This window comes from Convolutriloba macropyga, chromosome 9, assembly GCF_964194025.1.
Source record: "Convolutriloba macropyga chromosome 9, txConMacr16.3, whole genome shotgun sequence".
NCBI classification, from domain to species: domain Eukaryota; kingdom Metazoa; phylum Xenacoelomorpha; order Acoela; family Convolutidae; genus Convolutriloba; species Convolutriloba macropyga.
Window position 1 is genome coordinate 9,742,131 of NC_134476.1, and position 27,852 is coordinate 9,769,982.

General features: G+C 38.4%; 1 protein-coding gene across 1 annotated transcript; it reads left to right on the forward strand.

Annotated features, from left to right (window-relative positions):
- The first annotated feature begins 2,163 nt into the window (after nucleotides 1-2,163).
- Nucleotides 2,164-14,115, forward strand: LOC142346117 (uncharacterized). The gene is made up of 3 exons (XM_075398621.1): nucleotides 2,164-2,356; nucleotides 9,619-10,004; nucleotides 13,823-14,115. The coding sequence occupies exons 1-3, from the start codon at nucleotides 2,286-2,288 to the stop codon at nucleotides 14,113-14,115; spliced, it is 750 nt and encodes a 249-aa protein (XP_075254736.1). The 5' UTR covers nucleotides 2,164-2,285.
- The last annotated feature ends 13,737 nt before the right edge of the window (nucleotides 14,116-27,852 follow it).

Below are 27,852 nucleotides of genomic sequence, written 5' to 3' on the forward strand. Positions count from 1 at the left end.
AAAACACCAGTTTTACCGGAAAAATCAGATAAAATATATTTCAGAAGTTTGAGGCAAAAAAATTAAAGCTTTCAAATTGTAGATAGTTTAACTATCATTCTGTTTAATGTTTATTACCAATGCTTCCAATCAAGCAGGAAAAAGAACTGGAAAAGAAAACTACGATAAAAAACTTCTTGGCGCGTAAGTGATAGGGCAAAAAGCAGGAAAAACAACAATAGAACGAAGAATTTCGAAATAGCAGAAACATTGAGTGACATTATGTTCCTGTATTCTGAACAGAAAAATTAATGCCGGACGTTTTGCAGGAACACAACTGAAGAGCTACAAAAGGAGCTACAGAACTATTTCACTCTCATATGGAGTTTGAAATGATTTGAAAAAGCCGAAAAGCAACATTGAAAGTCTTAAAACTTTGAAATGCAATTTTTTGCGAGAAACGAAATTTTTCCGAAAAAATTATTCAACAGAGATTCGGTTTTTCACACGCTTTTCTATGATACCACTATTCTGTCGTTGTGCATAGCATATTTGTAGAAAAATTCGAGGTGAGTTGAAACAAAATTGAGTGTTAAAGAGGAAATTTTAACAAAAACAACCACTGCAGAAAATATGAGCTCAATGAATTGAAATCACATAAAGCAGCAGCAAATTTGTTTAATCTTAAGATGGAGCAAGGCATAGAATCAACAGAAATAATCCAAAGAAACAAAGAAACGTTTCATCTGTCAATTTTCGACGGAAGCCAATTTGAGATTTCAGAGTTAATACTTATTCTCTCAGTTGTGCTGAAGGGAGAATATCAAGCTAAAGAAGAACATTTTGCAACAAGTCAGATCTTTAATTTAAAATCAATGACAATCTAAGTAAATTAAAGGAAAACTGATACACTGTGAGCTTCGTAAAAACTGGAACTCTATTAGCATCATTTTGGCTATAACAATAGGAAAAATTCAATTTTTTAAACAAAGTTTGTATTGATCAGAAAAAGTTGTACAAATGATGCAAGCTCTTCTTCGTGGAAAAAAATGAGTCAACGGACACCCCTCAAATAGTTTTGATTTTCTCTCCATTTTCACTCCAGAGAAGGGCTTGGCGGTAAAATAATTAAAGAGGGATATTAAATTTGAATTGGTAAACTGAATTAAACTTGAATTATTTGAATTTATTGAAAATAAACTTGAATTACAAATATGCTGCAAAAGTGACCAAAATTCACGCATGAAGTGACTTTGGTTTTTTTTCGCTGCAATTCACAATTCACATACGATATGACTTGTATACACGTATTCATTACTGTTTGTGATTTTGGTTTCTTTATTAGAGAGAAATAAAAGAAACTTGTAGCTTTTGAACTTTGTTGACGAAAATGGTTAAAATCCTCAAATTTAGAAAACGATCCTTTTTCTTTTAAAATTGTATTTTTAGCAAATTTTGTCAGTAGACTTTTTCAGACCCAAGAAATATTAAGTTGATACCACACTTATTAGCAGAAGACATACACACATTCTTTTTCAGTATTTAATGTAGAGCTGTAATATAAGTATTGCTACTACCAGTTGACACTTCATAAGTCTTTATAGCAATTTTAACCAGAATACCGTATTTAATTTTGCAAATTGTTTTCCGGACTTTCGTTATTTGCTTTGCTTGATCGTTGATTAGCGTATTTTTAACTGGAATTGACAGTTCAATGACCGAGCAGAAGACTATTTTAAAGTTTTACCAAATAATTGTAGGGAGATAGTAATTTAACTTTTTAAAGTTTTAGAACAATTTTTTAAATTTTCTTTTCTTTCCTTTTCTTCGGTTTCTCTGCATGTACCGTTGTTCTTGTTTATTTAATATCAGACGATGGTTTATTAATTAATGATGAGCATTTCGCAGGAGCCGCATACATGAAATTTAGGTAAATTTAATATAACAAATATTTTGTAAAAGTTTTTCTTTCAAAAAGAAAATCAAATTAAAGACATCAGAGTTTTTCGAAAAGCACTTGAAACAGTATTTGATTTTCATCTTTTCAATTGGTACATGAGAAGAAGTGAGCCGCATACACAGCTTTAAAATTCATCAAGTCTCACACTGAGATGTTTCATCTGTCGCAAAATGAAACTTGAGTTTTGTCATTTTTTCCGTTTGAACAACAAAAAGACTGTAATTTTGTGATAGCGCTTGAATGACATCTACTTGAAAACTTGAATAATCTTTTCTGACGAGCCAGTAGAAATCTAGGGATTTCTAGAAGAGCTCTCAGAAAAAGAAAAGAACAACAAATTTTCAGGATGTTGATATTTATTCTAATATTATTGTCAACACAGCAAATAACTTGCCTCGAAGTTCCAAGGGGTAACAGGTAACTGCCCAATCTCTATAAATTTAGTCTACTTTTTCCGAATCGCTGAGTTGAGCTTTCTGTTATTAAATTGTCTTTCTGCTTCTTTGAAATTGATGAACGAAATCACTTTTCTTCAATTTAATGACATCATTTTTTTCTAAGCAATTTTCTAAGCAGATTAAAAAAAGTGTGAAAATGCAAATTTTATTAAATACAAACTATCTAATATACTAATTACAGTTAATTACTTACTATGTCATTAGTGTGACATGGTACAAAACCTTAGACTGTTTCTAGTGAACAGATTTTGAACTAACTTTTCATTATAACTAACTGTGATGCTGAAGCATTTAACGTTTTTCACAATTTTCGAAGTCGCACCATAGTTTGCAAAATCGAAACTGTGTGAACAATCAATTATAAGTTTTAGTCGGGGCGCAAATTTGGTATCCTTCAGTCCGAGGTAATAACCCCGAGGTTATATCCCCGAGACACTAAAACAGCGGTGTTCTATTGTTTCAACCCTATACTTGTAACCCATCGCTTCAGTTTTAAACCGATTTTTAAACCTTAGATTTTCAACCCCGCAATAATTTAACCCCTACATTGTTTCAATCCAGTTTTAAAATTCCTAAAACAGAGGGTAAAACAGGATCGATCAATTCTTACTAGTCTCATTATCAGAGACAAAATGCGGGATGAAATGACCGAGCTAAGAACAATTTCTAATCCCAGTCAGTTCACACCGATTTCAATATGTCCATTATTAAACAAAAATGAAGTTCAATGCTCAATTGTTAAATGCAAAATTATAACCCTTAGTAAACTGGTTTTATAATCTAGTTCCTTAACCTAGTCTAGTCCCAAAACAAATTGAAGGCAATTTATAAGTAGACATAACACTAGAAGAACTCTGTGTTAATGCATTTTGAAATCAACATGATAACTGCCAACATTGAGTTTACCACTTCTCCCAAAAACAAGGAAATATTTTGAGTAGAGAGTCAACAACTTCATGTTAAAAGGGTAAATGCGTATGCCAGCGCCCCGAATTACTCGAATTTTTAGAGCTACAATTGCCTCATTTTGACATTTACACAGAATTGCCAACTTATTCAGTGAATAAAACCATACTGCTTTTTATCCGGAAGCCGACGACTCTAAAACCAATGAAAAGGATCGAAGATCTTAGTTAAAATTCAACTGCCACAGCGTTCGTAGCCTCTACAATAATACCACTAACGGACGTTCTCTCGACACAGTGTGAGTGGTCGTTGAAATCCAAATAAATAAAAATAAATCAGCATTCAAAAATCAATTGCAAACCAACCATTGCATAAACCGGTGGGCCAACATTTCGATAAACCAGTTATAATCAAATGTTTTCGAAAGTCTGAACACGGAAAACACATCGGCGTATACTGTTTTTTGGTGAAACATATATCATGTAAGTTCTCAAACGTTCAAATTTTCAAAGTTTTGGCGGGCGGATGGAAATTTAAAGTTATTGACAAGAAAATTATCAAACATAAAGCTTTCATGTTTGTATTCTCGGCGTTGTTCCAGCTTGCTGGTTTGCTATCATTCCTAATAGAACAGCAAAACGTACGTTACTAAGTATGCCCGAGGAACTAATGCACCTAAATTTAAGACCAATTTGCTTGACGTTGAAATTGCCTCTTATCAGACCTCTCAAAGTAACCATAGACTGTTTTGTTATTGATAAAAAACGAGCTGTTTCAACAAACCATAGATTGTTTTGTTATTGAACAAACGAAGGAAGACATTTCCGCTATCAAAAGGTCTTCCTTTATTCCCTTCCAATATTAGGAAATCAATGAGTGGCAGATATAAAAGTAATTTCCAGAACCAACAATGCACTGTAGAAAACAAGCATTGTTCGGCGGGGCACATCCTGAAATCTGGAAACTTTCAATTACTTTGCAAAACAATACTGCAGTACAAAAATTAATTTATTGTATGCTTCGGCAGGAAATATTTTATCAAAAAAGGTTAAAGGGAAGGGCTCAGCAATTGATGGTGAAAAAGGACAAAACTCACGTTCAATTTCTATGGCTTTTGCCAGTTTTTTTATATTTAGGTTGAAAACCATCTTAACATTTTTAAGTTGGCTCCTACTTACTTATTTCACGGACTAAGTTGAAGAGTCATAATGTTAGTACCCTGGGAATTTGATCTCGGATGTTAACTCCATGGCGGGACGCCTAATTTGAAGAAAAGTTTTCAATACTTAGATTTGAAACTTGCATAGCAAAGCTGCTAGCAAAAACATCAGTGTGCATTGTTGTCAATTTTTTTAAACAGTCGGCTATTGTTTGTTGGAATTCAATTTTTCCTTCTCGTAACTGAACAGGCTATGAGATTTTCTTTGAAAGATAATATCCTCATTTTTTGTTGATTTCAAACGAACACAAGCTTTTTTTATTGTGTCATTATATGCTCTATAAACTGGGGAGGGGGCGTGCGAAGCAGAAAAGTACCTTTCTGCTTGGAGGCAACCTCTCTTCCGGGTTATTTAATTTCTAACGATGCCATCATAGCTGGTACTGATGATCAGCCACCGTCCCACTCACAAGGGTAACTTGAAGTTCTGACTTCAATCAAACTCTACGTCAAAGATGATCTCAGAATTAAAGTTTGTGTAGTAAAGCTGTTTGACATTTTCTCTAATTGATTAACTTGCTTGAGGGTTTTATATATATATATATATATATATATATATATATATATATATATATATATATATATATATATATATATATATATATATATATATATTTATTTATCAGTTCACACCGATTTAAATCTGTCGATTATTAAATAAAAGTAAAGTGCAATGCTCAATTGTTGAATGAAAACTTATAACCCTTAGTAAACTGGTTTTTATCATCTAGTCCCTTAACCTAGTCCCAAAAAGAATGAAAGGAAATTTATAAGTAGACTTAACACTAGAAGAACTCTGTGTTAACGCATCTTAAAATCAACATGATAACTGCCAACCTTGAGTTTACCACTTCTCCCAATGAAAAAACAATGGAATATTTTGAGTAGAGAGTCAATAACTTCATGTTAGAAGGGTAAATGCGTATGCCAGCGCCCCGAATTACTCGAATTTTTAGAGCTACAATTGCCTCATTTTGACATTTACACAGAATTGCCAACTTATTCAGTGAATAAAACCATGCTGCTTTTTATCCGGAAGCCGACGACTCTAAAACCAATGAAAATGATCGAAGATCTTAGTTAAAATTCAACTGCCACAGCGTTCGTAGCCTCTACAATAATACCACTAACGGACGTTCTCTCGACACAGTGTGAGTGGTCGTTGAAATCCAAATAAATAAAAATAAATCAGCATTCAAAAATCAATTGCAAACCAACCATTGCATAAACCGGTGGGCCAACATTTCGATAAACCAGTTATAATCAAATGTTTTCGAAAGTCTGAACACGGAAAACACATCGGCGTATACTGTTTTTTGGTGAAACATATATCATGTAAGTTCTCAAACGTTCAAATTTTCAAAGTTTTGGCGGGCGGATGGAAATTTAAAGTTATTGACAAGAAAATTATCAAACATAAAGCTTTCATGTTTGTATTCTCGGCGTTGCTCCAGCTTGCTGGTTTGCTATCATTCCTAATAGAACAGCAAAACGTACGTTACTAAGTATGCCTGAGGAACTAATGCACCTAAATTTAAGACCAATGTGCTTGACGTTGAAATTGCCCTTTATCAGACCTCTCAAAATAACCATAGACTGTTTTGTTATTGATAAAAAACGAGCTGTTTCAAAAAACCATAGATTGTTTTGTTTTTGAACAAACGAAGGAAGACATTTCCGCTATCAAAAGGTCTTCCTTTATTCCCTTCCAATATTAGGAAATCAATGAGTGGCAGATATAAAATAATTTCCAGAACCAACAATGCACTGTAGAAAACAAGCATTGTTCGGCGGGGCACATCCTGAAATCTGGAAACTTTCAATTACTTTGCCGAACAATATTGCAGTACAAAAATTAATTTATTGTAGGCTTCGGCAGGAAATAATATATCAATAAAGGTTAAAGGGAAGGCCTCAGCAATTGATGGTGAAAAAGGACAAAACTCAGATTCAATTTCTATCACGTTTGCCATTTTTTTGTTATTATTTAATTTAATTGATATGTCTCTTTAATTTATATTTAGGTTGAAAACCATCTTAACATTTTTAAGTTGGCTCCTACTTACTTATTTCACGGACTAAGTTGAAGAGTCATAATGTTAGTACCCTGAGAATTTGATCTCGGACGTTAACTCCATGGTGGGACGCCTAATTTGAAGAACAGTTTTCAATACTTAGATTTGAAACTTGCATAGCAAAGCTGCTAGCAAAAACATCAGTGTGCATTTTTGTCAATTTTTTTAAACAGTCGGCTATTGTTTGTTGGAATTCAACTTTTCCTTCTCGTAACTGAAAAGGCTATGAGATTTTCTTTGAAAGATAATATCCTCATTTTTTGTTGATTTCAAACGAACACAAGCTTTTTTTATTGTGTCATTATATGCTCTATAAACTGGGGAGGGGGCGTGCGAAGCAGAAAAGTACCTTTCTGCTTGGAGGCAACCTCTCTTCCGGGTTATTTAATTTCTAACGATGCCATCATAGCTGGTACTGATGATCAACCACCGTCCCACTCACAAGGGTAACTTGAAGTTCTGACTTCAATCAAACTCTACGTCAAAGATGATCTCAGAAAGAAAGTTTGTGTAGTAAAGCTGTTTGACATTTTCTCGAATCGATTAACTTGCTTGAGTGTTTTATATATATATATATATATATATATATATATATATATGTATATTTATCAGTTCAAACCTATTTAAGGCGGTCGATTATTAAATAAAAGTAAAGTTCAATGCTCAATTGTTGAATGAAAACTTATAACCCTTAGTAAACTGGTTTTTATCATCTAGTCCCTTAACCTAGTCCCAAAAAGAATGAAAGGCAATTTATAAGTAGACTTAACACTAGAAGAACTCTGTGTTAACGCATCTTAAAATCAACATGATAACTGCCAACCTTGAGTTTACCACTTCTCCCAATGAAAAAACAATGGAGTATTTTGAGTAGAGAGTCAACAACTTCATGTTAAAAGGGTAAATGTGTATGCCAGCGCCCCGAATTACTCGAATTTTTAGAGCTACAATTGCCTCATTTTGACATTTACACAGAATTGCCAACTTATTCAGTGAATAAAACCATGCTGCTTTTTATCCGAAAGCCGAGGACTCTAAAACCAATGAAAAGGATCGAAGATCTTAGTTAAAATTCAACTGCCACAGCGTTCGTAGCCTCTACAATAATACCAGTAACGGACGTTCTCTCGACACAGTGTGAGTGGTCGTTGAAATCCAAATAAAAAAAATAAATCAGCATTCAAAAAATTAATTGCAAACCAACCATTGCATAAACCGGTGGGCCAACATTTCGATAAACCAGTTATAATCAAATGTTTTCGAAAGTCTGAACACGGAAAACACATCGGCGTATACTGTTTTTTGGTGAAACATATATCATGTAAGTTCTCAAACGTTCAAATTTTCAAAGTTTTGGCGGGCGGATGGAACTTTTAAGTTATTGACAAGAAAATTATCAAACATAAAGCTTTCATGTTTGTATTCTCGGCGTTGCTCCAGCTTGCTGGTTTGCTATCATTCCTAATAGAACAGCAAAACGTACGTTACTAAGTATGCCTGAGGAACTAATGCACCTAAATTTAAGACCAATGTGCTTGACGTTGAAATTGCCTCTTATCAGACCTCTCAAAGTACCATAGACTGTTTTGTTATTGAAAAAAAACGAGCTGAAAAGAGATCGTCGTATATTATTTTTTGCTATCATTACTAATAGAACAGCAAAACGTACGTTACAACGTATACCCAAGAAACTATTGCTCCTGAGTTTAAGACCAATGTGCTTGACGTTGAATTTGCCCTTTATCATGCCTCTCAAAAACCCATAGACTATTTTGTTTTTGAAAAAAACGAGCTGTTTCGGAAAAAAACCATAGATTTTTTGTTATTGAAAAAAAACGAATGAAGACATTTCCACTATCAAAAGGTCTTCCTTTTTTCCCTTCCAATATTATGAAATCAGTGAGTGGCAGATATAAAATGAATTTCTAGAACCACCAATGCACTGTGGAAAACAAGCATCGTTTGGCGGGCACGTCCCGAAATCTGTAAACTTTTAAATAATTTGCACAACAATACTGCAGTACAAAAATAATTTTTGGTATGGTTCGGCAGGAAATAATATATCACAAAAGGTTAAAGAGAATGGATCAGCAATTGATGGAGTTGAAAAAGGACGAAACTCGAATTCAATTTCTATCGCTTTTGCCAGTTTTTTGTAATTATATATCTTCATTGATTTGTCTCTTTAAATTATATTTAGTTTGAAAACCATCTGAATAATTTTAGTTTGGCGCCTACTTAGTTATTTCACGGAGCTACGTCGAAGAGTCATATTGTTAGTACCCTGGGAATTTGATCTCGGCCGTTAACTCTATGACTTGAAGCCGTATCCGAGGAACAGTTTTCAACACTTAGATTTGAAACTTGCACAGCGGAGATGCTGGAAATATAAATCTGCTTTTTGTCAATTTTTTTAAACAATCGACTATTGTCTGTTCGAATTCAACTTTTGCTTCTTGTACCTGAACAGGCTATGACATTTTCTTTGAAAAATAATATCCTCATTTTTTGTTGATTTCAAACGAACACAAGCTTTATTTAACGCCTCTTTATCTGCCCAATAAACAGGGGAGGGGCACACGAAACAGAAAAATACCTTTCTGCTTGGAGGCAACTTCTTTTCTGGTTTATTTAATTTTTAACGATGCATGCCATCATAGCTGGTATTGATGATCAGCCCCCGTCCCCCTCACAAGGGTAACTTGAAGTTCTGACTTCAATCAAGCTCTAGGTAAAAGATGATCTCAGAAAGAAAGTTTGTGTAGTAAAGCTGTTTGACTTTTTCTCGAATCGATTAACGTGTTTGAGGGTTTTACCAACCATTTTCGTTGAGGGCGTAATCAATTTTTAGAACCGAAAAGGCAACGTTATCAAAATAACTTTGCGTGAAAGCCACTCGCGTAAATCTGCATTCAAATTACATTTTTTTTTTCCATTGCAATTTTCATTTGATTACATTGTTTTGTTTGCTCGAAAAACAAAAATATTAGCTGCTCACAAAAAATTGAGGAAATTTTTTAGAGCTGCGCCGCTTGAAGACATTATCCAAGGATCAATTTTACACCAAGAAACTCCCTTGAAAACTAAACAAGTTCGAAACCAAAGACATTGCATCCATTTATGCTACCAAACTACAGACTGCAGATCTTACAACTTATGTGGCGGGAAAATCTGCCAACTGAACAAAGAAGACAGATTCGTGCACAAAACTCAAATGAATGCAAGCGAACGATGTTTCTACGCAGGCATGAAACAAAATGACCAGCCGACGTGTGAACAAAAAGGCAAATACCAGCCAATCACAGACGATATAACGCCTGGACTTTGTATGATTAATAATAAACGGGTCGATGTCGAGTGTTTCAGAGCGACAGTTGAGGAGACGTATAAAGAGGTTGCAGGACCAGGCAAATAATCTGTTCTATTTTTTTTCCTTTTGTTAAACTAGGAGGAGCTTTTCAACAACTGCCCCCCTTTGGCACCTAGTAGAGAATCTGCTCCTTCTGTGCTATACTTTAGCACAATATTACTCGTCCTACAGTTTAGATAGACGAATATCAGTTTAGGCGCAATTGCGGACCGCTGTTTTCGGCCATGCCCCGCATTCGCTGTGGATATGTAATCCGGAAGTCCCGGATCGGTTATAGCGGCGAAGCCGCGAAGCGCGCCCACCGACCCGCCAGTTGGGAATTCCTTTCGCTTTGTCTTCCAATTCGGCTAATTAACATAGCATAGCGTTCTTTATTCGATTCAGTTTAACATGGTATGCGCATACGTGGAAAGTTATTAGTAGTCAGTGATTGGTTAGTAAATCACTGACTTAAATTCTATTCAAAAATAGCCCCCTTTTGCAAAAGGGTGGGCAATTGTTGAATTGTTGGAAAGATCCAACTCGGAATATGTATTAACTAAAAATGTGACATCTTGAAGTCATACCCTATGATCAGCTGAGAATTGTACGATTTTTTAGCAGCTTTAAATCTAATGACGTCATAAGAAGACTTTTTTATTGTGATTATTCCGTAGTCGGCTTTGGAAAAACACGATCGAATCAATGAAGGAAAAAGTCACAATTTTTGGGGGTCACATAAAAGTGGGGGTGCGAATGTCGAGTACAGTGAGTTAGGAGTTGAGCTGCTAAGATAAGAAGAGGTTCAAGTTGCCCAGCTCTGTACTTTAAACGCAAAAATAGAAGTAGTTTTGCATGGGGCTGCATTTGGAAGAACACACCCCCACCCCTAAAATTCCAATTAGAGTCCCTCTTGCATCGTTTTGCCTCTAATATACAAACACTATTTTAGTGAAAACCACAACCATTGTCATCATAACAAAGAGATTTCTCAAAAAATATGCCAGTTGGTCTATTCAGTTAGGGAAAACACCCAACACAGATCAATTCGCACCAATCAGCAGCCTCGTTCTCTAATTTTCTAGCAACTCTGAACAAACTACTCTTTCAATTGGGAATCATTTTAAGCCTTTGACACCGCAATCAATGCTTCGTTTTGACCGGTGATGTCTCATTAAATAGATGTTACAAAAAATAGAATCTTCAGCGAATCGGATTGGTCGGGAAACCTAAAGTATTAACTCTATGCCTTCAATTATCCTACATTAGACAGACGATATTTCCTAATTAAAAAACCCGTGGAGTTCAGCCACGCTCCTAGGGCTCGAGAGTCTTTTTAGGAATTTATCACAACCGGACAATTGACCCATCGAACTAGAAAGAGAGTTTGTTTTCCCGTCTTGAGTTGACGCGTTTCATTATCTTAATTATATTAACACATTGAAACGAATATTGATGCAGCTTGCTTTGTCAGGCAATTGTGATAGATATTGCAAAATTTGAAGCATCTTACCAAGATCTTGATAACCAAAATTTTCCTGGAACACCTTGGTAAGATATCATCAAAATATCTCAAGGCAATTTCTCGACGCAAATTGATAAAATCTTCTCCTATCTTGGAACATACAAAAACAGTTTTTGAGGAAAGTAAATAATAAAAAATGTTTCATATTTACAGTAGAAAATCAAAGCAAAAAGACCTCCGAGATTTTTTTGTGTCTAGTAAACGAAAAAGTTTCTTTACGTTATAAAACTTGTTATACAAAGCTGTTTTTCTTTTAAGATTTTGGATATAACATATTTTTTTCTATTTTTCTCATTTTTGTTGATGATTTGGTTGTACAAATGTTTCAATTGTATTTTATTGAAGTTCCATCAGAATTAAAAACAAAATTTGAAACACGTGAACTATTATTGTAAATGAGTTTTGTACATGCTTTGAAACGTCACTGCGTTTCTCTTTGCGCTAAATTGCGTTTTACTGTGAGGTTGATTAATTTTTTTTTTTACACTGCTTCATGGGAAATTAACAGGGCCTCTCGTTGGAGTGGCTTTGTATAAGTTGTGAATATATCGAGCTTGCATCTATTTAAGAGTTTAATTCTACTTCAAAAATTGCTAACTTGAACTAATTAAAAGGAAATTTTTTTTGGATGGGGGAGGTAAGAGTGGGGCGGCAAATTTCTGGCGCAGTGATTTGGGAGTAGAGCTGATAAGATAAGAAGAGCTCAGCTCTGTACTTTTAAATGCAAAAATAGAAGTAATTTTGTATGGGGCTGCATTTGGAAGAACACACCCTCACCCCTAAAATTTCAATTAGAATCTTTCTTACATCCTTTTGTCTCTAATATACGAAGACTATTTTATTGGAGTCCACAACCATTGTCATCATAACAAAGAGCTTTCTCATGAAATATGCCAGTTAGTCTATTCAGTTAGAGAAAACATCCATCACAAATCAATTCACAGCGCTCAGCAGCCTCGTTCTCTCATTTTCTAGCTCCTCTGAACAAATTGAATTCGAAATCCTTTCAAAACTATGGCACCCTAAGCAATGCTTCATTTTGACCTGTGACGTCTCAACAAAGAACAGAGATGTTACAAAAAACAGAATTTTCATTGGATCTGCTTGGCCGAGAAAATTAAAGTATAATTAAAAAACTCCAGGTCTTTTATAATCCTCCATTGGACAAAACTTCATTCATAATAAAAAACCTTAGCTGTTTGGCCATGCTTTTAGGGCTCGAGAGTCTTTTTAGGAATTTATCACAAACGAACAATTGACCCATCAAACTAGAAAAGAAGCTTAATTTCATGTCTTGAGTTCACGCAATTCCTGAGCTTAATTATATTAGTACCGTAAAACGATGCATCTTGCTTGTCAGGCAATCGTGATAAATTTTGCGAAACTTGAAGCATCTTGCCAGGATCTTGAAAACCAAAATATTCCGGAACACCTTTGTGAGATCTAATAAATTATCTCAAGACATATTCTCGGCGCAATTTGTTAAGTTCTTCACATAGCTTGGAACACGAAGAAAAGTTTTTGAGGAAAAAAATATAAAACTGTGTATGAAAATTACAGCAAGAAAACAAGGAAAAAAGAGCTCTGGGATTTTTTTTGTGTCTAGTTATCGAAAAACTTTTTTTCATGTCAAAAAATATGCTTTATACAAGCTGTTTTTTTTAAACTTTGGAGATAAGATATTTTTTATCCAGTTTTTGTGTGTTTTGTACAACTCTTTCATTTGTTTTTTTTTTAAAATTTCAATTTTTTAAAATTATTGTAAATGAGTATTGTAATTGCTTTGAGACTTCACTGCGTTTCTCTTTTTTGTTATGTTTTCAAACTGCATTTGACCGTGATATTGAATATGTTATTTTTTAAATGTTTCATGTGAAATTAACGGGGCCTGAATACAGTGTGTACATATCGAGCCTGCATCCAATTAAGAATTCAATTCTACTGCAGAAATAGCTAACACGAACTAATTAATATAAGTTTTTGGTCTGAGCCAACTTCAAAAAAAAATCCAAATTGAAGCCAACTCTGATGAGGTAATTATGACTATGTTTCAATTCCTCAAAAATCCGCTCGCTGCAGCCACGCTCGTGTGCCATCTTACCTGCTCCGGGCATATCAAATTGGGAGAAGTTTATGGGTTGCATTAAAATCGGGTATAAAGATTGAATTTTATAACCTAAAAGTTTGCTTTAACTACTATTGTCAATTTTTTTAAAAATTCCTATTGCTTTATACTTTTGTGTTGAATTAAGAGCACTCACTCAAAAATACTTTGAAACATTCTATTTAACATTTTATTAAGAATGGAGAGCAATTGGATTTATTTTACGAAATAGAACAGATTTAAACAGGATTCGAATATTCCATACAGTGGATGAAAATAAGCAGAATCCATTCATGGCCAGCTGCTCACGGTGGCAAAGACTCATGTTCAACTCAAACTGACATCGTTCTGGAAAACTATATCTGGATCAGAAAAGCCCAAAGCTACGACGAACACATAGCACAATGTGCGACCAAAGGTGGAAAAATTTTCGGAGATTTTGACGGAACCCAGGACCAGATTGATTTCTACGCCAAACATATGCCGACGCGCTTCTTCGTGGGAGCGAAGAAAGGAAAAGTTTTCAATCAGCATTTTTAACAAAATTAAATCCTCTCCAAGATTTTTTGCAAATCTATTATTATACAGACTTGAATATGCGGTGAATACCTTTTAAGCCCCCTACCCATAGATTCAATTGGATATACATTAATATGTGGAATTTTTTTAGCCAAAGACATTTTAGAACCTAATACCAAATATAATAATTAACCTTTGTTTCATGGTATGAAAAAATATCATAAAGGGTGCAATGTAGCATTTTCACTTATGGTAACCTTTTTTGGAACTCTGGCAGGGGTACTGGCTTGCAATGACCCTCTGTGACTACGAGCCAAATACAATAAAATATAATTGCCCATCAACCCGATTATCATCTAATTCTGCCACCTAATATTACTAACTACAAAATTGAAAAATAAAAACCATAAAATTAAAAAAAAACCAAAATTGGCTGAAATTTATGATTTCGTTATATTGCTTAATTTCAATTTTTGAACCGATTTGTCATCTTTGAAACATTAAAGTTTTCTTTACTGTTCTTAACAAATGCAAATCCCAACCCTTTTAGTGGATATTATTGTATACATTGTTCATGCAAAAAAATTCAACCCATTACATTTTGAAAACTTTTGGTTGTCAGCTTCGGACGGAAAATGGATAAGCACAACAGCCCGTGACGTCACTGCCGTTTTTGGCAACATGTGGTGCCCTCAGTTTCCAGATATCACAGTATCAGATTACGCAGTAATAGCCGGATGCGGACGTTGCTCTAAATATTGTCTCAAGACACATGTGTACGATGCCGAAGAAGCCCCCTGCAAACTGTCCAACTTTTACGGGCGTGCCTGGCCATAACTTAAAAAAGTTTGAGCTCAAATTGACATGTTGAAATTAACTTCGGAGATTAATTAAAAAAGTTCAGTTTGTTGCATCATGAACAAGAATAACAGCAAAGCGTGTGAAAAATTGCAAATTGATTTGTAAATATTTAACTCACGCTAGTTTAAAAAGAAAAATCTTTTCGTAAAATTTGCCAAATTAATTTGCCTGATGTTCAAATAAATTGTTTTCTGTAAGCAACGAAATAAAAATAGCGTATTGACGAGATTCAAAAGCGAAACACATCAACAAGACTACAGGGAGATTTCTGTAGGGCCAATGACCAGTTCTCAAGCGTCGCAGAGGAACAGACAGAGTTCGCACTCAATCTTTCTGATACTGAAGACCAATTACCCCTGGTGGTGCCTAAGAGGAGAAAAAATAAGGTCTCTAATTAAAAATTTTTGTTAAAATTCCGTGCTTTATTTTTGAACATAGCAAAATCTTTGAACATAGCAATTTTTGAACATAGCAAAATCTTTGAAAATTTCAATCACACCTGGCCAGGGGTTATGGTTCACATATGGAAAAGTAATACAATTAATAGAAATTTGAACGCTTTTCAATGTTAAATCCTTTACAAATCTATGCATAATGGAAAATATTGCAAAAAGTTTTGTGCTAGTTGGAAAAAGATTGGAAAAAAAGTTTTGTCCGAGTTTTCTTATAATAATTAAATCTTAGTAAATCACGGAAATTTAACAAAAAAATTCCGTGATTTACTAAGATATAATTATTATAAGAAAATTATGACAAAACTTTTTTCCAATCTTTTTCCAACTAGCACAAAACTTTTTTGCAATATTTTCCATTACTTTTTCCAACTAGGACAAAAATTTTGCAATATTTTCCATTACTTTTTCCAACTAGGACAAAACTTTTTTCCAATATTTTCCATTATGCATAGATTTGTAAAGGATTTAACATTGAAAAGCGTCCAAATTTCTATTAATTGTATTACTTTTCCATATGTGAATCATAACCCCCTGGCCAGGTGTGATTGAAATTTTCAAAGATTTTGCTATGTTCAAAAAAATAATTTGTTTCGAATCATCTTGCAGGAGGAGAACTGTATTACAAGATTGATGCCCATAATGTTAGATTTCGCAAGATGAGTAATGTTAGACTTGCCAACTTACACGTTTGAACAAATTTGGCGATGAAAATAACGGTGTCTAGAAGTTTCATTTTAAGTATATTGTAGAGAAAATTTACACTTGTAAGCTTAAAAAAATTCTGTATTATTCATCAATGATCTTTCAAAATTGCTCCATTTCCGTTATTTTTTCACCCCGAATGGTTTGACAGAAACAATCTGACGACAAAATAGAAAGAATGAGTTGAGGTTTTTCTCTAATAAAACAAAACAGTAAAACAAAAACAAGCCTACAAAACAACGAAATATCCATGAGGATCAGGCAATTTGAACTGAAGACTTTTGACTTCATTGTTTCATATACAGTTGCTGATTCCATGTTGATTGCAAAGGTTTAAACTCAGAAAACCTCCAGACATTTGACAAAATCGATGGAGCCCTTAGGGTGAATGGGAGGGGGTATTTCCCATTGTAGCCCCCCCCCAGTTCAGTGGTCAGATAACCCGGGTCGAATGTCCTCCCTAAAATCCTCCCATTTTGATGTAAGAATGGGGGGGGGGGGTAATTTGTCTATGGGGGGTAAATTGATGTAAGAGTGTGGGGGTAATTTGTTCAGAGGGGGTAAAATGATGTAAGAGTTGGGCTGCAATGGGAGGACTTTAAGGGAATTACCCCCTGACTGAAATTGCCATGTAAGAGTGGGCTGCAATGGTAGGACTTTTAAGGAATTACCTATAAAGGTGAAAACACTCTTTCGTAGCTTCAATTCGTTTTCTCTCTAAAGTAACACATAAGACAACGTATAAGCATTGTAACGTACATAGCAACAAGTGCGAATTTAGACGGCAAGTTTTTTTCGATGCTCTTTTACTGGTTTTTTGTCTGATGTCATTGACGTCAGAATCAGTTCATAATCGATCAACAATCGTCTAGAGAGCCTAAAAATATTAAGCCTAAAACCGCCTTATTCGATACATATCATGGTATTATTTACTTAAAATTAGGTTATACGAACTTTTCCGGAACTTTTTGTGTATATTAGACGCAATTCTATACGTAATTTAAATACTCGATTCTGATTTGTTAATATTCTCGCTTAGATTTATTTAGTTACTAACATCCTCCGGCCCAGAAGTAGATGCTGGGAGAATTGGTACTAATTTTACAAGCGGGCGAACGAGCGATCCGGAGGACGTGCGCAATACGGTGGAGCGTGCGACGCTGTCGGAACCGTAACGAAATTCAGTGATCCGAGCAGTGGGGTAGTAACCCCTTGGGTTGGTCTCTTCAACTACCCAAACCAAATCACCGGTCTTAAGGTGATGCTCGGCAGGCGTCTGCCACTTGGAACGTCGGTTCAGCGCCGTTACGTATTCTTTGATCCAACGAGAACAAATAGCGTTAGCGTAAGACTGTGCGCGGGCGTAACGTTTACGGTGATCAAACTCATCTACGCCAATGATGGACGGGAGACTACGTGCTTGGTTACCGAGGAGAAAGTGATTAGGTGTTAATGCTCCTAGGTCGGACGGGTCGGCGCTTGCGGGTGTTAGCGGACGTGAATTAAGTGCATGTTCGACCAGACAAAAAGTGGTACTTAAAACCTCATCAGTGAGGCGACGTGTTCCAAGGATTGTGTAAAGTACGCGCTTGAAACTACGTACTAGCCTCTCCCAGATGCCACCTTGGTGTGGCGCACTGGGCGGGTTGAATCTCCACTTGATGCCTTTGTGGGCAAGTTCCACGGCGATGTTGATGGTGTTCCACTTTTCGATGTTCACTCGTAGTTCTTTTTCCGCGCCAACAAAATTAGTACCATTATCAGACCAAATAATGGTCGGTATGTCTCGACGAGAGACGAACCGCTCCACTCCCATTACACACCAACTGGCGTCCATGGAAGGAACGATTTCAACATGAACGGCTCGAGTAGTTAAGCATGTGAAGAGGAAACCCCACTTCTTCTCGGTAGTCCTACGTACAGTAACATACAGCGGGCCGAAGTAGTCGACCCCGGTGTTTGTGAAGGGAGGAGACTGGTATGCGAGTCTTTCTACTGGGAGGTCAGCCATGATTGGTTGGATAGTGGCAGCTCGAAACTGTCTACACGTGACGCAGCTGGATTTAATTGAACGCAGTGAGGACGGTAACTTGAGGATGGTATAACGTTCCTGTATTTTAGCCCGCAGGTAGTCAATACCTTGATGATGATGTTTAACGTGGTTGTGCCTAAGGAACAACTTTACATATGCATGGCGTGCGTCAAGAAGGATAGGATGTTTTACATCAAATTCAACTTCGACCAACCGCTTGATGCGGCCTGCCGATCGGATTAGACGGTTTGGCCCAATAAAGGGAGAAAACGGGGCAATACGGCTACTCCGTTTAACGGGTTTGTTTTCGAGAAGATCTTTTCTCTTTGCATTGAATGACTCCCCTTGCACAAGGTACTGGAGATGACGCTCCGCTTCGTCAAGCTCCGTGGGGTCTGTGATGCTACCATCGACATTACGGTAACATTCGTGAGAAGGTAACAAGCGGAGTGCGTACGCTGTTATCCGTAGCAACTTCTGATAAGAACTGTACTTATCGAAGGGAATTAGTTGCGGGGGCGATTCCTTAGCTGACTTGGTTACGGATGCGGCCAATGATATATTGGTTTCGTCAGTTTCTTAGTTACTATACCAAGTTTGATGTTATTAACTACTTCAGTGCTTGGTTCGAACGGGAATTGCTTGGTTCTTCAGAAATCTGGACCTCTCACCCAGCTACTTGATTGCAAAACCTCAACGGATATACCACGAGTGCTGGCGTCTGCCAGATTATCGCTTGAGGCAACGTGGTTCCATTCGTCAACGCTAGTGTGTTCTAAGATTTCGCAAACACAGTTTGCAATAAATATTAGGTGCTTGGTTGCAGAGTTAAGCCATTGCAAGACAGTGGTGCTGTCGGTCCACTTGAAAACCCTGTTGACTTTTACTGTGAGAGCTCAACAGATATCTTGTTTCAATCGAGCGGCCAGTAGCGCTGCATGTAATTCCGGCTTTGGAACAGTCATGACCTTCATAGGTGCTACGCGAGCTTTACCCAGGACAAACGCAAGCTCCGTTTGGGGCCCACTCGAAGTAGTTACTCGAGCTCGGAGAAATGCTACGGCACTGAAAACTTCTTGTGAACTATCGCCAAACATGTGGAGTTCCAGGTCTTCAAAGTTTCCTGAAAAGTAGCTCCTTGGTGTAGTGATTGCGACAAGCTTGGGTAGTTCTACACTCCATTCGAGGAACCTTTCAGCAGTGCCCTTTGGTAATTCTTCATCCCAGTGTTGCCCGCTGGCCAGCCAGATGTCCTTTAGTAACAATCCGGCACCAACGGTGAATGGTGCCACTAGGCCGATGGGATCGAATACCTTAGACACTAGGCTCAATACCAAGCGCTGGGTTAAAAACTTAGTTACTGTACTGGAAGTACCCCGACTCACAACTAGAGTATCATTGTTGTGATCCCATTTCAACCCAAGCACGTGCGAAGATTCTTCCTTAGATGAGGCAATTACTTTTGGTTCGGTGGACTGAGGTGACCCATCAATTCGATCAGCCAGATTTGGTACATTGCTTACGAAATTAGTAAGCTTGAACCCACCTAGATGGAGAAGTTGCACCAACTCCTTTGATCTTTTGAGAGCCCTCTCAGGTGACTCCACCGAATCCAAGTAATCGTCCATGTAGAAGTTTTCTAGGACGGCTTTGGTTGCGTCCGGGTACTGATTAACATTGTCTCGGACCGTGCGTTGCAGTGCGTAGTTAGCGCATGTGGGCGAGTCTTTAGCCCCGAATATATGGCGCGTGTATTGATACACTACAACATTTGTTGTGGGGTCCTCCCGCCACAAAAAACGCAGTGATGGCTGGTCACGGTCAGGGACACCCACTTGGAGGAACATACCCTCGATATCTGCGGACACGGCGAATTGATGTTGACGGAACCTAAGTAGTACGTGGATTAGGTTTTGGAGCAGGTCGGGACCAGTGAGCAAAGATTTATTCATAGAAGTACCGTGAAACTTTGCTGCACCATTTAATACCCTACGCACTTTCCCCGGTTTGTTCGAGTTGATAACGGGATGATGTGGTAGGTACCACTCTTTATCCGACCGCTGCTCAACCTTGTGAGCATCAGGGACTGTAATCAAGTAACCTTTTTTCCAAATCTTCACGGATGGTATGAGAATAATTTTCTTTCAATGACGTATCTCTCGAGAGCCGCTTTTTGAGAGACTTGAGCTGTACCAGTGATGAAAAGTAGTCATTCGGGAGCTGGATGTTGTCATCAGCCCATAACATACCGACATCGTATCTTTGGCCGTTATGAAAAGTTGTTGTTTCAAGTATTTTCTGCGCGCGAGCATCCGCTGCAGATCGTGGGTCAACTTGCTTGAACGCGCCGTACGATTGCATATCATACCAAGATTTAACCTGACAAGCTAATTCAAAATCTTGTTCAATATTGGCTTTGAAACACGTCGAGACTAAACTTGAACTTGACGGGAGTGGGCCACTTGAAACCCAACCTATGGGCAAGCGGACAGCGAACGGTGAGCACTTTTCGTCGGCTGAAAAATACTCTAACGGGCGGATGGCATGGTAGACATCCTGTCCAAGTATCATTTCAATTTCTCCATGGCTATATCTTACTGGATCTAGAACTGCCAAATGTGGGTAAGTTTCTTGCATGGACTTGACGTCAATGATGTCAGAACCTACGTTTAATGTTTCCCTCACGTAGGGACGCACAGTGAATGCTTCGAAGTCTTGGTCTTTATGAGGTGTCACAGTCAATTGAACCACATTTGTGTCTATGAGTTCTTCCGTGTTTATACCCTTGACGGTCAGTTTTAATGCGGTACCCTGCAAACCGAGTCTAGCTGCGAGACTATCGGACACCGAAGAGTTACTGCAAGCGGTATCGCATAAAACCAACGCCGTAGTACTAGTGCCAGAAGAATTAGTAGGTTTCAGTTCCGTGACCTGAAGGAGGCCTTTAACATCCGTCACGGAAGACAAAGTGGTTGTTTTGCTTGGTTGCTGTTGACCCGTAGATGGCTTACTTGTACCCGCGTTCGACTTCGAAGTATCGATGTTGTTGTTTGTTGAGGGTTTAGCTGGAAAAACCCTTTCAGCTCCATGAAGTAAGGTGTTATGGGAGCTGTTGCAACCATCTTTCTTACATTTACGGGGACTTGGGCATTGCCTAAACATGTGTTTATCACGCAAACAAGAGAAACAGAGCTTTGCCTCAGCCACGACCTTGGCTCTCTGCGCGGGGGTCTTTTCCTTAAAGACACGGCATTCCCACAACCGGTGGCTGCCTTTGCATACAATGCAACTAGAGATTGATGTTGACTGAGATCTCTGTTGCGGCTTAGGGTTACTCTTCTGTTGCGTATTTGCAGCAAATGCCTTTGAAGCAACTTTTGATTTTGTTACTGAGTTGTTGGTATCCTCAGTCCTTGCTTTAGTTGCGGTATTCTTCATTGAATCGTGCGCTTCGGCCTTCTCTTTTAACCAATCGTTGAAATCAAGAAGAGTAGGTTTCACCCAATGCTTTTTGACCGTGAAGAGTGACCATGACCCCTTCATATTGGGTGGTAGCTTCTGTACGACAGTGTTGAGCAGCGCAGCACTCTTTAAATCAGAATCATATGACAGCGATTTAAATACCCCGACAAGACTTGAAATGCACCCCGAGTAGTTAATGATGTTATCGCTATTGTGCATCTTCAGTGGTGGAAAGCTGTTGAGTTTGTCCAAATGTGCACTTACAACCGCCTGTGGTTGGCCAAATTTACGTTCTAAGGTCCTCAGTGCGTCTTTGTACATTGCGCCGCAGTAGGCGAACTCAGCTATAGCTGTTTTACCTGTTACGAGTGTCTTAAGGTATGTCAATTTTACATCATCAGTTAAGGACTGAGAGTCAATTGCGCTTTTAAACTGACCATACCATTCGTGCCACTGTAGAGGATCCCCACTGTTTTGTGACAACTTCCATTCGGGTAGTGGGTCATTCCTCTTGCTAGATAAGGCGTCAGTGAATGCCTTAATCCAGCTTGCATTTTCAGATGCTGTCGCTGGAGGCGTGGGATGCGGTGGGCCACCCCAACACAATGGTATCGGAGCAGTATGCCCGTATGTTGGATGACTAACCGGCGTGACGAAAGGTGGCGCGATGTTAGTAGTTGTACTAAAGGGGTTAACAGGGATGCTACAGTTAGCTGCGTAGTTGCTATATGGATTATGTTGTGCACTCATTTGCAAGATGGGATGGATGACGGTGGGGTCCGCAGTTCTTGGGGGTAGGTTCGGTTGAACGTTGTTGAAGACGGTCGCATTATTTTTAGCCCGGTTCAAATTTGGGGGAGTATTCTGAGGAAAACGCCACAAATTTAAATCGGGGTTACGTTTAAGGGGAAGTTTGGGTGCGGTAGGGCATGGTAACAGGCGGGCTTGAGGTGAAAGGACAATGTATTGTTGTGGAATGTTGGGGACGGGTAGGTATGTTGTTGCGCTCGCTGGAATGGGCGACGGAACCACGGGAGGCTGAGGATTATATAATTGTTGAGGCGGGAATACAGGAGGCGGGTTCACGAGTGGGTTTAGAAGTGGAGGTACATTATGCGAGGAATGGGCAATAGGGACTTGTGTTTGGTGTTGAATGTTACTTTGAGGTAGATTCTTTTGTTGCGGAACATGAGGCATTGACATATGTAATTGACAAGGCACACTGGAGCTTTTTGGACCCAAGAATTGATTTATTTGTGGGTTTGATGAAAAATCAGGTACAAAGATGGCGTTCGTTGGTGCCATAGCGGGTGAAGGTGGCCGGGGAGGTTGCATAGGTGGCTGAAGTGGTGGAAGTGCAACATTTTTTACGTCGACTGATACTTGGTTCACCTTACCACTGCCTGAGGGACTATGTGCCTTCTCGACTCTTTGATCAGTGAGTGGTTGCTGCAGTTGAGCCTGATACAACGCAGGTATTCCCGGTACAACGCTTCTTGCTGAGCAACAGAAATTGCAACTCCTGGCCGTGTGTACTGAGAAAGCATTTCAAAGTGATTCAAGTTACCGGCAACATTATTTGTGTTTTCTGGAGGATTAGTGGCAGTATCTTGAAAAGGAGGGTCAGCGGTTGCTGAACCAGGACGAGAAAAAATTAACGCACTTGCGGCAGTCAATGAATTGCCTGCTGGAAAAGAATTTACCCAATCCTGAACAAGTCTCTGACTTCTATCTGATCCCCTATCTTTAGGCAAATTCAGTTCACTTGAGTGGTGACTAAACAATGAATGGTTATCCATTAATTCAGCCTCGTCTAATTTAGCTGCGGCGACACGCTGGCGGCGGTCTTCCTCTAATTCTTGAAGTGCCATCTGCTCCATTTGTATTTCAAGCTCCTTTTTCCTCATGGCAATTTCGTGTTTTTGCTTAAGGAGGCGCATGGCAGCTTGTTCTTGTTTCTCGGCCTCTTCGCGTTTTAGTTTTGCTATTAGAAATTCATGTTTACGCTGGCTAGACATTGATGATGTTGTTCGGCGTGAACTTCTCTTAGATTGCCCTTGAGGATTAACGCCCTCACATACGGTGTCTCGGTCAGCAACTGAGTCAATATAGCTTCTAGCCGCAAGCAAGAATTTATCATTGTTCTTGGTTACATCATCCAACCATTGCTCAAGGACAGGGTAAATTGAATCTGGGTCCTCCGCTTTACTGGCTAAGTCGAATAGTTCTTCATTCTTCTGCACTAGTTTACTGAAAACATCCTTCAACTTAGAAACCAAGCGTTCAACTTTAACCCTCCTGTCTTGACGATCTATGGCATCTGTGATGTCCTTATGGATGTTAAATAACTCAGATTCTAGATTAGATCTTGCATTAAAGAGCTTTTTCATTTTTTCTTGCTGTTCAGCCATGATATTGAAATGACTAATTTATCAATGAAGAGTAACTTTCAACCAAACACGTGAACTGAGGTTTATACCGAACCCAAATGACGATGACTTGATAATCAAGACGTCGAAGAGCAGAAAAGAAGTTACCGAGTAATGAATTACTCGGCGAAAGTGAGTACCAAAGTGGAGAGGGCGTCTGACGTGCTTGAAAGCAACGTGAGACTAAACAGGAATAAAGGCAACCAGGGAAAGAGGACTGGGTAGACGAAGCACGACGAAACGGGAGACGAAGCGGACGGGACGGGCAGGACGGGCGAACGACGCGCAACGCAACAGGGAACGGAACGGAACTGGCGAAAACGCGGGTAGTAAACGGGCGACGCAACGGACGGGACGGAAACGCTGAACGAGCAACGCACGAAGAACGGGAAACGAGACGGACGGAACGGAGGCGTTGAGCGAGTAGCGCGCAACGAAACAGAAAGGCGGGTCGGAACGGGCGGGAGACGATTACGCAGCGAGCGGGGAGGTCGGGAACCACTATGCTTGCAGACCGCAGCAACAAACTCAACTAAACAAACTAGCCGTAACTTCAGAACAAACTTAAGTCACACCCTAGGAAGGAGGAGAGATGCTACTGCAAAAGACAAACTAGCACAAGTCATTATGGGGCTTAATATATACAAATAACGAACTAATTTACGGCAAAGCAGTAGTATACTAAATGGAAGAAAAGAGCAAGAAATTTACTAGCCGTAACTCTAGAATAAACTTAAGTCACACCCTAGCAATATTCAAACCTAAACAACCGATCAGCATACCAACAATATTAAACAAACTACAGCAAAAGTTAAGTAAAACGCAGTGCTTCTGTAGTCTATGAAAGCTGGAAAAGTTAAGAAACAATCTAGCCGTAACTCCGGAATAAACTTAAGTCACACCCCAGAAGGCAAAAAACCAAACCAACTAACAATCATACAGATACACGCCAACATAGAGCTAGCGAAAACTAATATACTACAACAGGGGGGCTAGTAAATTAGTAAAGTTGAAAAAGTCCAGGACAATCCAGCCGTAACTCGAGAATAAACTTAAGTCACACCCTAGAAAGCTATAAGACCTAAACAGGCTATAAGAAAGCTATAAGACCTAAAGCGAAGTTTTGGGAGACCAACGTTATTGGAAAAAAACGGAATTCGGAGAATTGGAAAGTTAAAGAACGAAAAGAACGCAGACGAAAAACGGTTTATAAACGATTGACGAGAAAAATTATGGGAATTCGATAATTTTTTGTAGGCCGGATGTTGTGAAAATTTTCACAACTGTTTCTGTGTAATAAGTTTCACTCAATTAACGAACCTTCTTGCTGGAAAAAATTTTTTTGACAAATTTGTCAAAATTTGATGCATTTGTCCAATTTTTTCCAAATTTTGGTCAATTTTTTGCAAATTCTTGATTACGGAACGGTAATCCAGTAAACTGGACGGTTTTAAGCTCGAAAATACGGTTTATCAATATTCGGTATTGATTTTCAGAATTGTATCAAAATTGACCAAAATTTTTCAAAATTGAACAATTTAGCATAATGTTTTCTCTGTTTTCTCTATATCAGAGGTAATTTTTTGATATACGATCAGACTTAATCACATTCTACAAATTTTCAACAATTCGACCAAAAAATTATCGAAATCGATGTTTTTCGTCTCAAAAATTATGTTTGTGGGGGCTATTGGTGATCAGTTATCCAAAGCTTTTGATTTGATTACCCCTTTAAAAATCAAAAGTTCATGGGTTGGGTTTCTTGCCGTCTAAACGAAGGTATATACTAAGGCACAGCGTTTGAAACAAAATACAGATTTGTCTCTCAATTTCATGATCTCAGATCATTGTTGATCAACAATTCTGTAGATACGCCAATTTTGTGTACAATTCATCCCTTTGGCTAATGTATTTATGTCAAATAACCCAGAGATAGACCTCATTAAGAGTTGATGCCTTGCCAATTACCGTTACAATTTGCGGCATCTCCAGAATTCTCACATCGTTCGTCAACAGCTTCGTCAGACTACGAATAATCCAGATCCCCTTGGGTGGCACTATATAAATGAGAGTTGCGACTGGATGTATAGATAGGTAAGATCTATACCTCATTCAATTTACATATAGTTTTACCCATTGGTTCCACCCCACTATAGCAGGCTAGAGTATGTTGCCTCCAAAACGGCCCAATTTCCAGTTATAATTAATTGACTATTAAATAACTTGTATTAAATGATTCTAGAATCTCATGCTTTTTAAATTCTCATCTTAGCATAATCTGGACCCATTTACATGTGGGATCAATTAGGCGACGCAAGGAATGAATATTATTCGCGGTTGAGGTAGCGGCACCAATATAAAGGTGAAAAAACTCTTTCGTAGCTTCAATTCGTTTTCTCTCTAAAGTAACACATAAGACAACGTATAAGCATTGTAACGTACATAGCAACAAGTGCGAGTTTAGACGGCAAGGTTTTTTTGATGCTCTTTTACTGGTTTTTTGTCTGATGTCATTGACGTCAGAATCAGTTCATAATCGATCAACAATCGTCTAGAGAACCTAAAAATTTTAAGCATAAAACCGCCTTATTCGATACATATCATGATTTTATTTACTTAAAATTAGGTTATACGAACTTTTCCGGAACTTTGTATATATTAGACGCAATTCTATACGTAGTTTAAATACTCGATTCTGATTGGTTAATATTCTCGCTTAGATTTATTTTGTTACTAACATTAACCCCATGACTGAATTTGCCATATAAGAGTGGGCTGCAATGGGCTGCAACGGGAGGACTTTTCAGGAATTACCCCCCTGACTGAAATTGCCATGTAAGAGTGGGCTGCAATGGGCTGCAATGGGAGGAGTTTTCAGGAATTACCCCCAAAGACTGAAATTGTCATGTAAGAGTGGGCTGCAATGGGCTGCAATGGGAGGACTTTTAAGGAATTACCCCCCATGACTGAAGTTGCCATGTAAGAGTGGGCTGCAATGGGCTGCAATGGGAGGAGTTTTCAGGAATTACCCCCCATGACTGAAATTGTCATGTAAGAGGGGGCTGCAATGGGCTGCAATGGGAGGACTTTTAAGGAATTACCCCCCCCCCCCTGACTGAAATTGCCATGTAAAAGTGGGCTGCAATGGGCTGCAATGAGAGGACTTTTAAAGAATTACCCCCCATGACTGAAATTTTCATGTAAGAGTGGGCTCCAATGGGCTGCAATGGGAGGACTTTTAAGGAAATAACCTCACCCCTGAATGAAATTGCCATGTAAGAATGGGCTGCAATGGGCTGCAATGGGAGGACTTTTAAGGAATTACCCCCATGACTGAAATTGCCATGTAAGAGTGGGCTGCAATGGGCTGCAACGGGAAAACTTTTCAGGAATTACCCCCCCTGACTGAAATTGCCATGTAAGAGTGGGCTGCAATGGGCTGCAATGGGAGGAGTTTTCAGGAATTACCCCCCATGACTGAAATTGTCATGTAAAAGTGGGCTGCAATGGGCTGCAATGGGAGGACTTTTAAGGAATTACCCCCCCTGACTGAAATTGCCATTTAAGAGTGGGCTGCAATGGGCTGAAATGAGAGGACTTTTAAGGAATTACCCCCCTGACTGAAATTGTCATGTAAGAGTGGGCTGCATTGGGCTGCAATGGGAGGACTTTTAAAGAATTACCCCCCATGACTGAAATTGTCATGTAAGAGTGGGCTGCAATGGGCTGCAATGGGAGGACTTTTAAGGAATTAACCACACCCTGAATGAAATTGCCATGTAAGAGTGGGCTGCAATGGGCTGCAATGGGAGGACTT

What these genes read in the sequence shown, in the direction of transcription:
- LOC142346117 (XM_075398621.1), top strand. Translation starts at nt 2,286, where the DNA reads ATGTTGATATTTATTCTAATATTATTGTCAACACAGCAAATAACTTGC. An exon ending in GAAGTTCCAAGGGGTAACAG is followed by an intron (nt 2,357 to 9,618) that starts GTAACTGCCCAA and finishes GAAATTTTTTAG; the next exon opens with AGCTGCGCCGCTTGAAGACA. An exon ending in TAAAGAGGTTGCAGGACCAG is followed by an intron (nt 10,005 to 13,822) that starts GCAAATAATCTG and finishes AGATTTAAACAG; the next exon opens with GATTCGAATATTCCATACAG.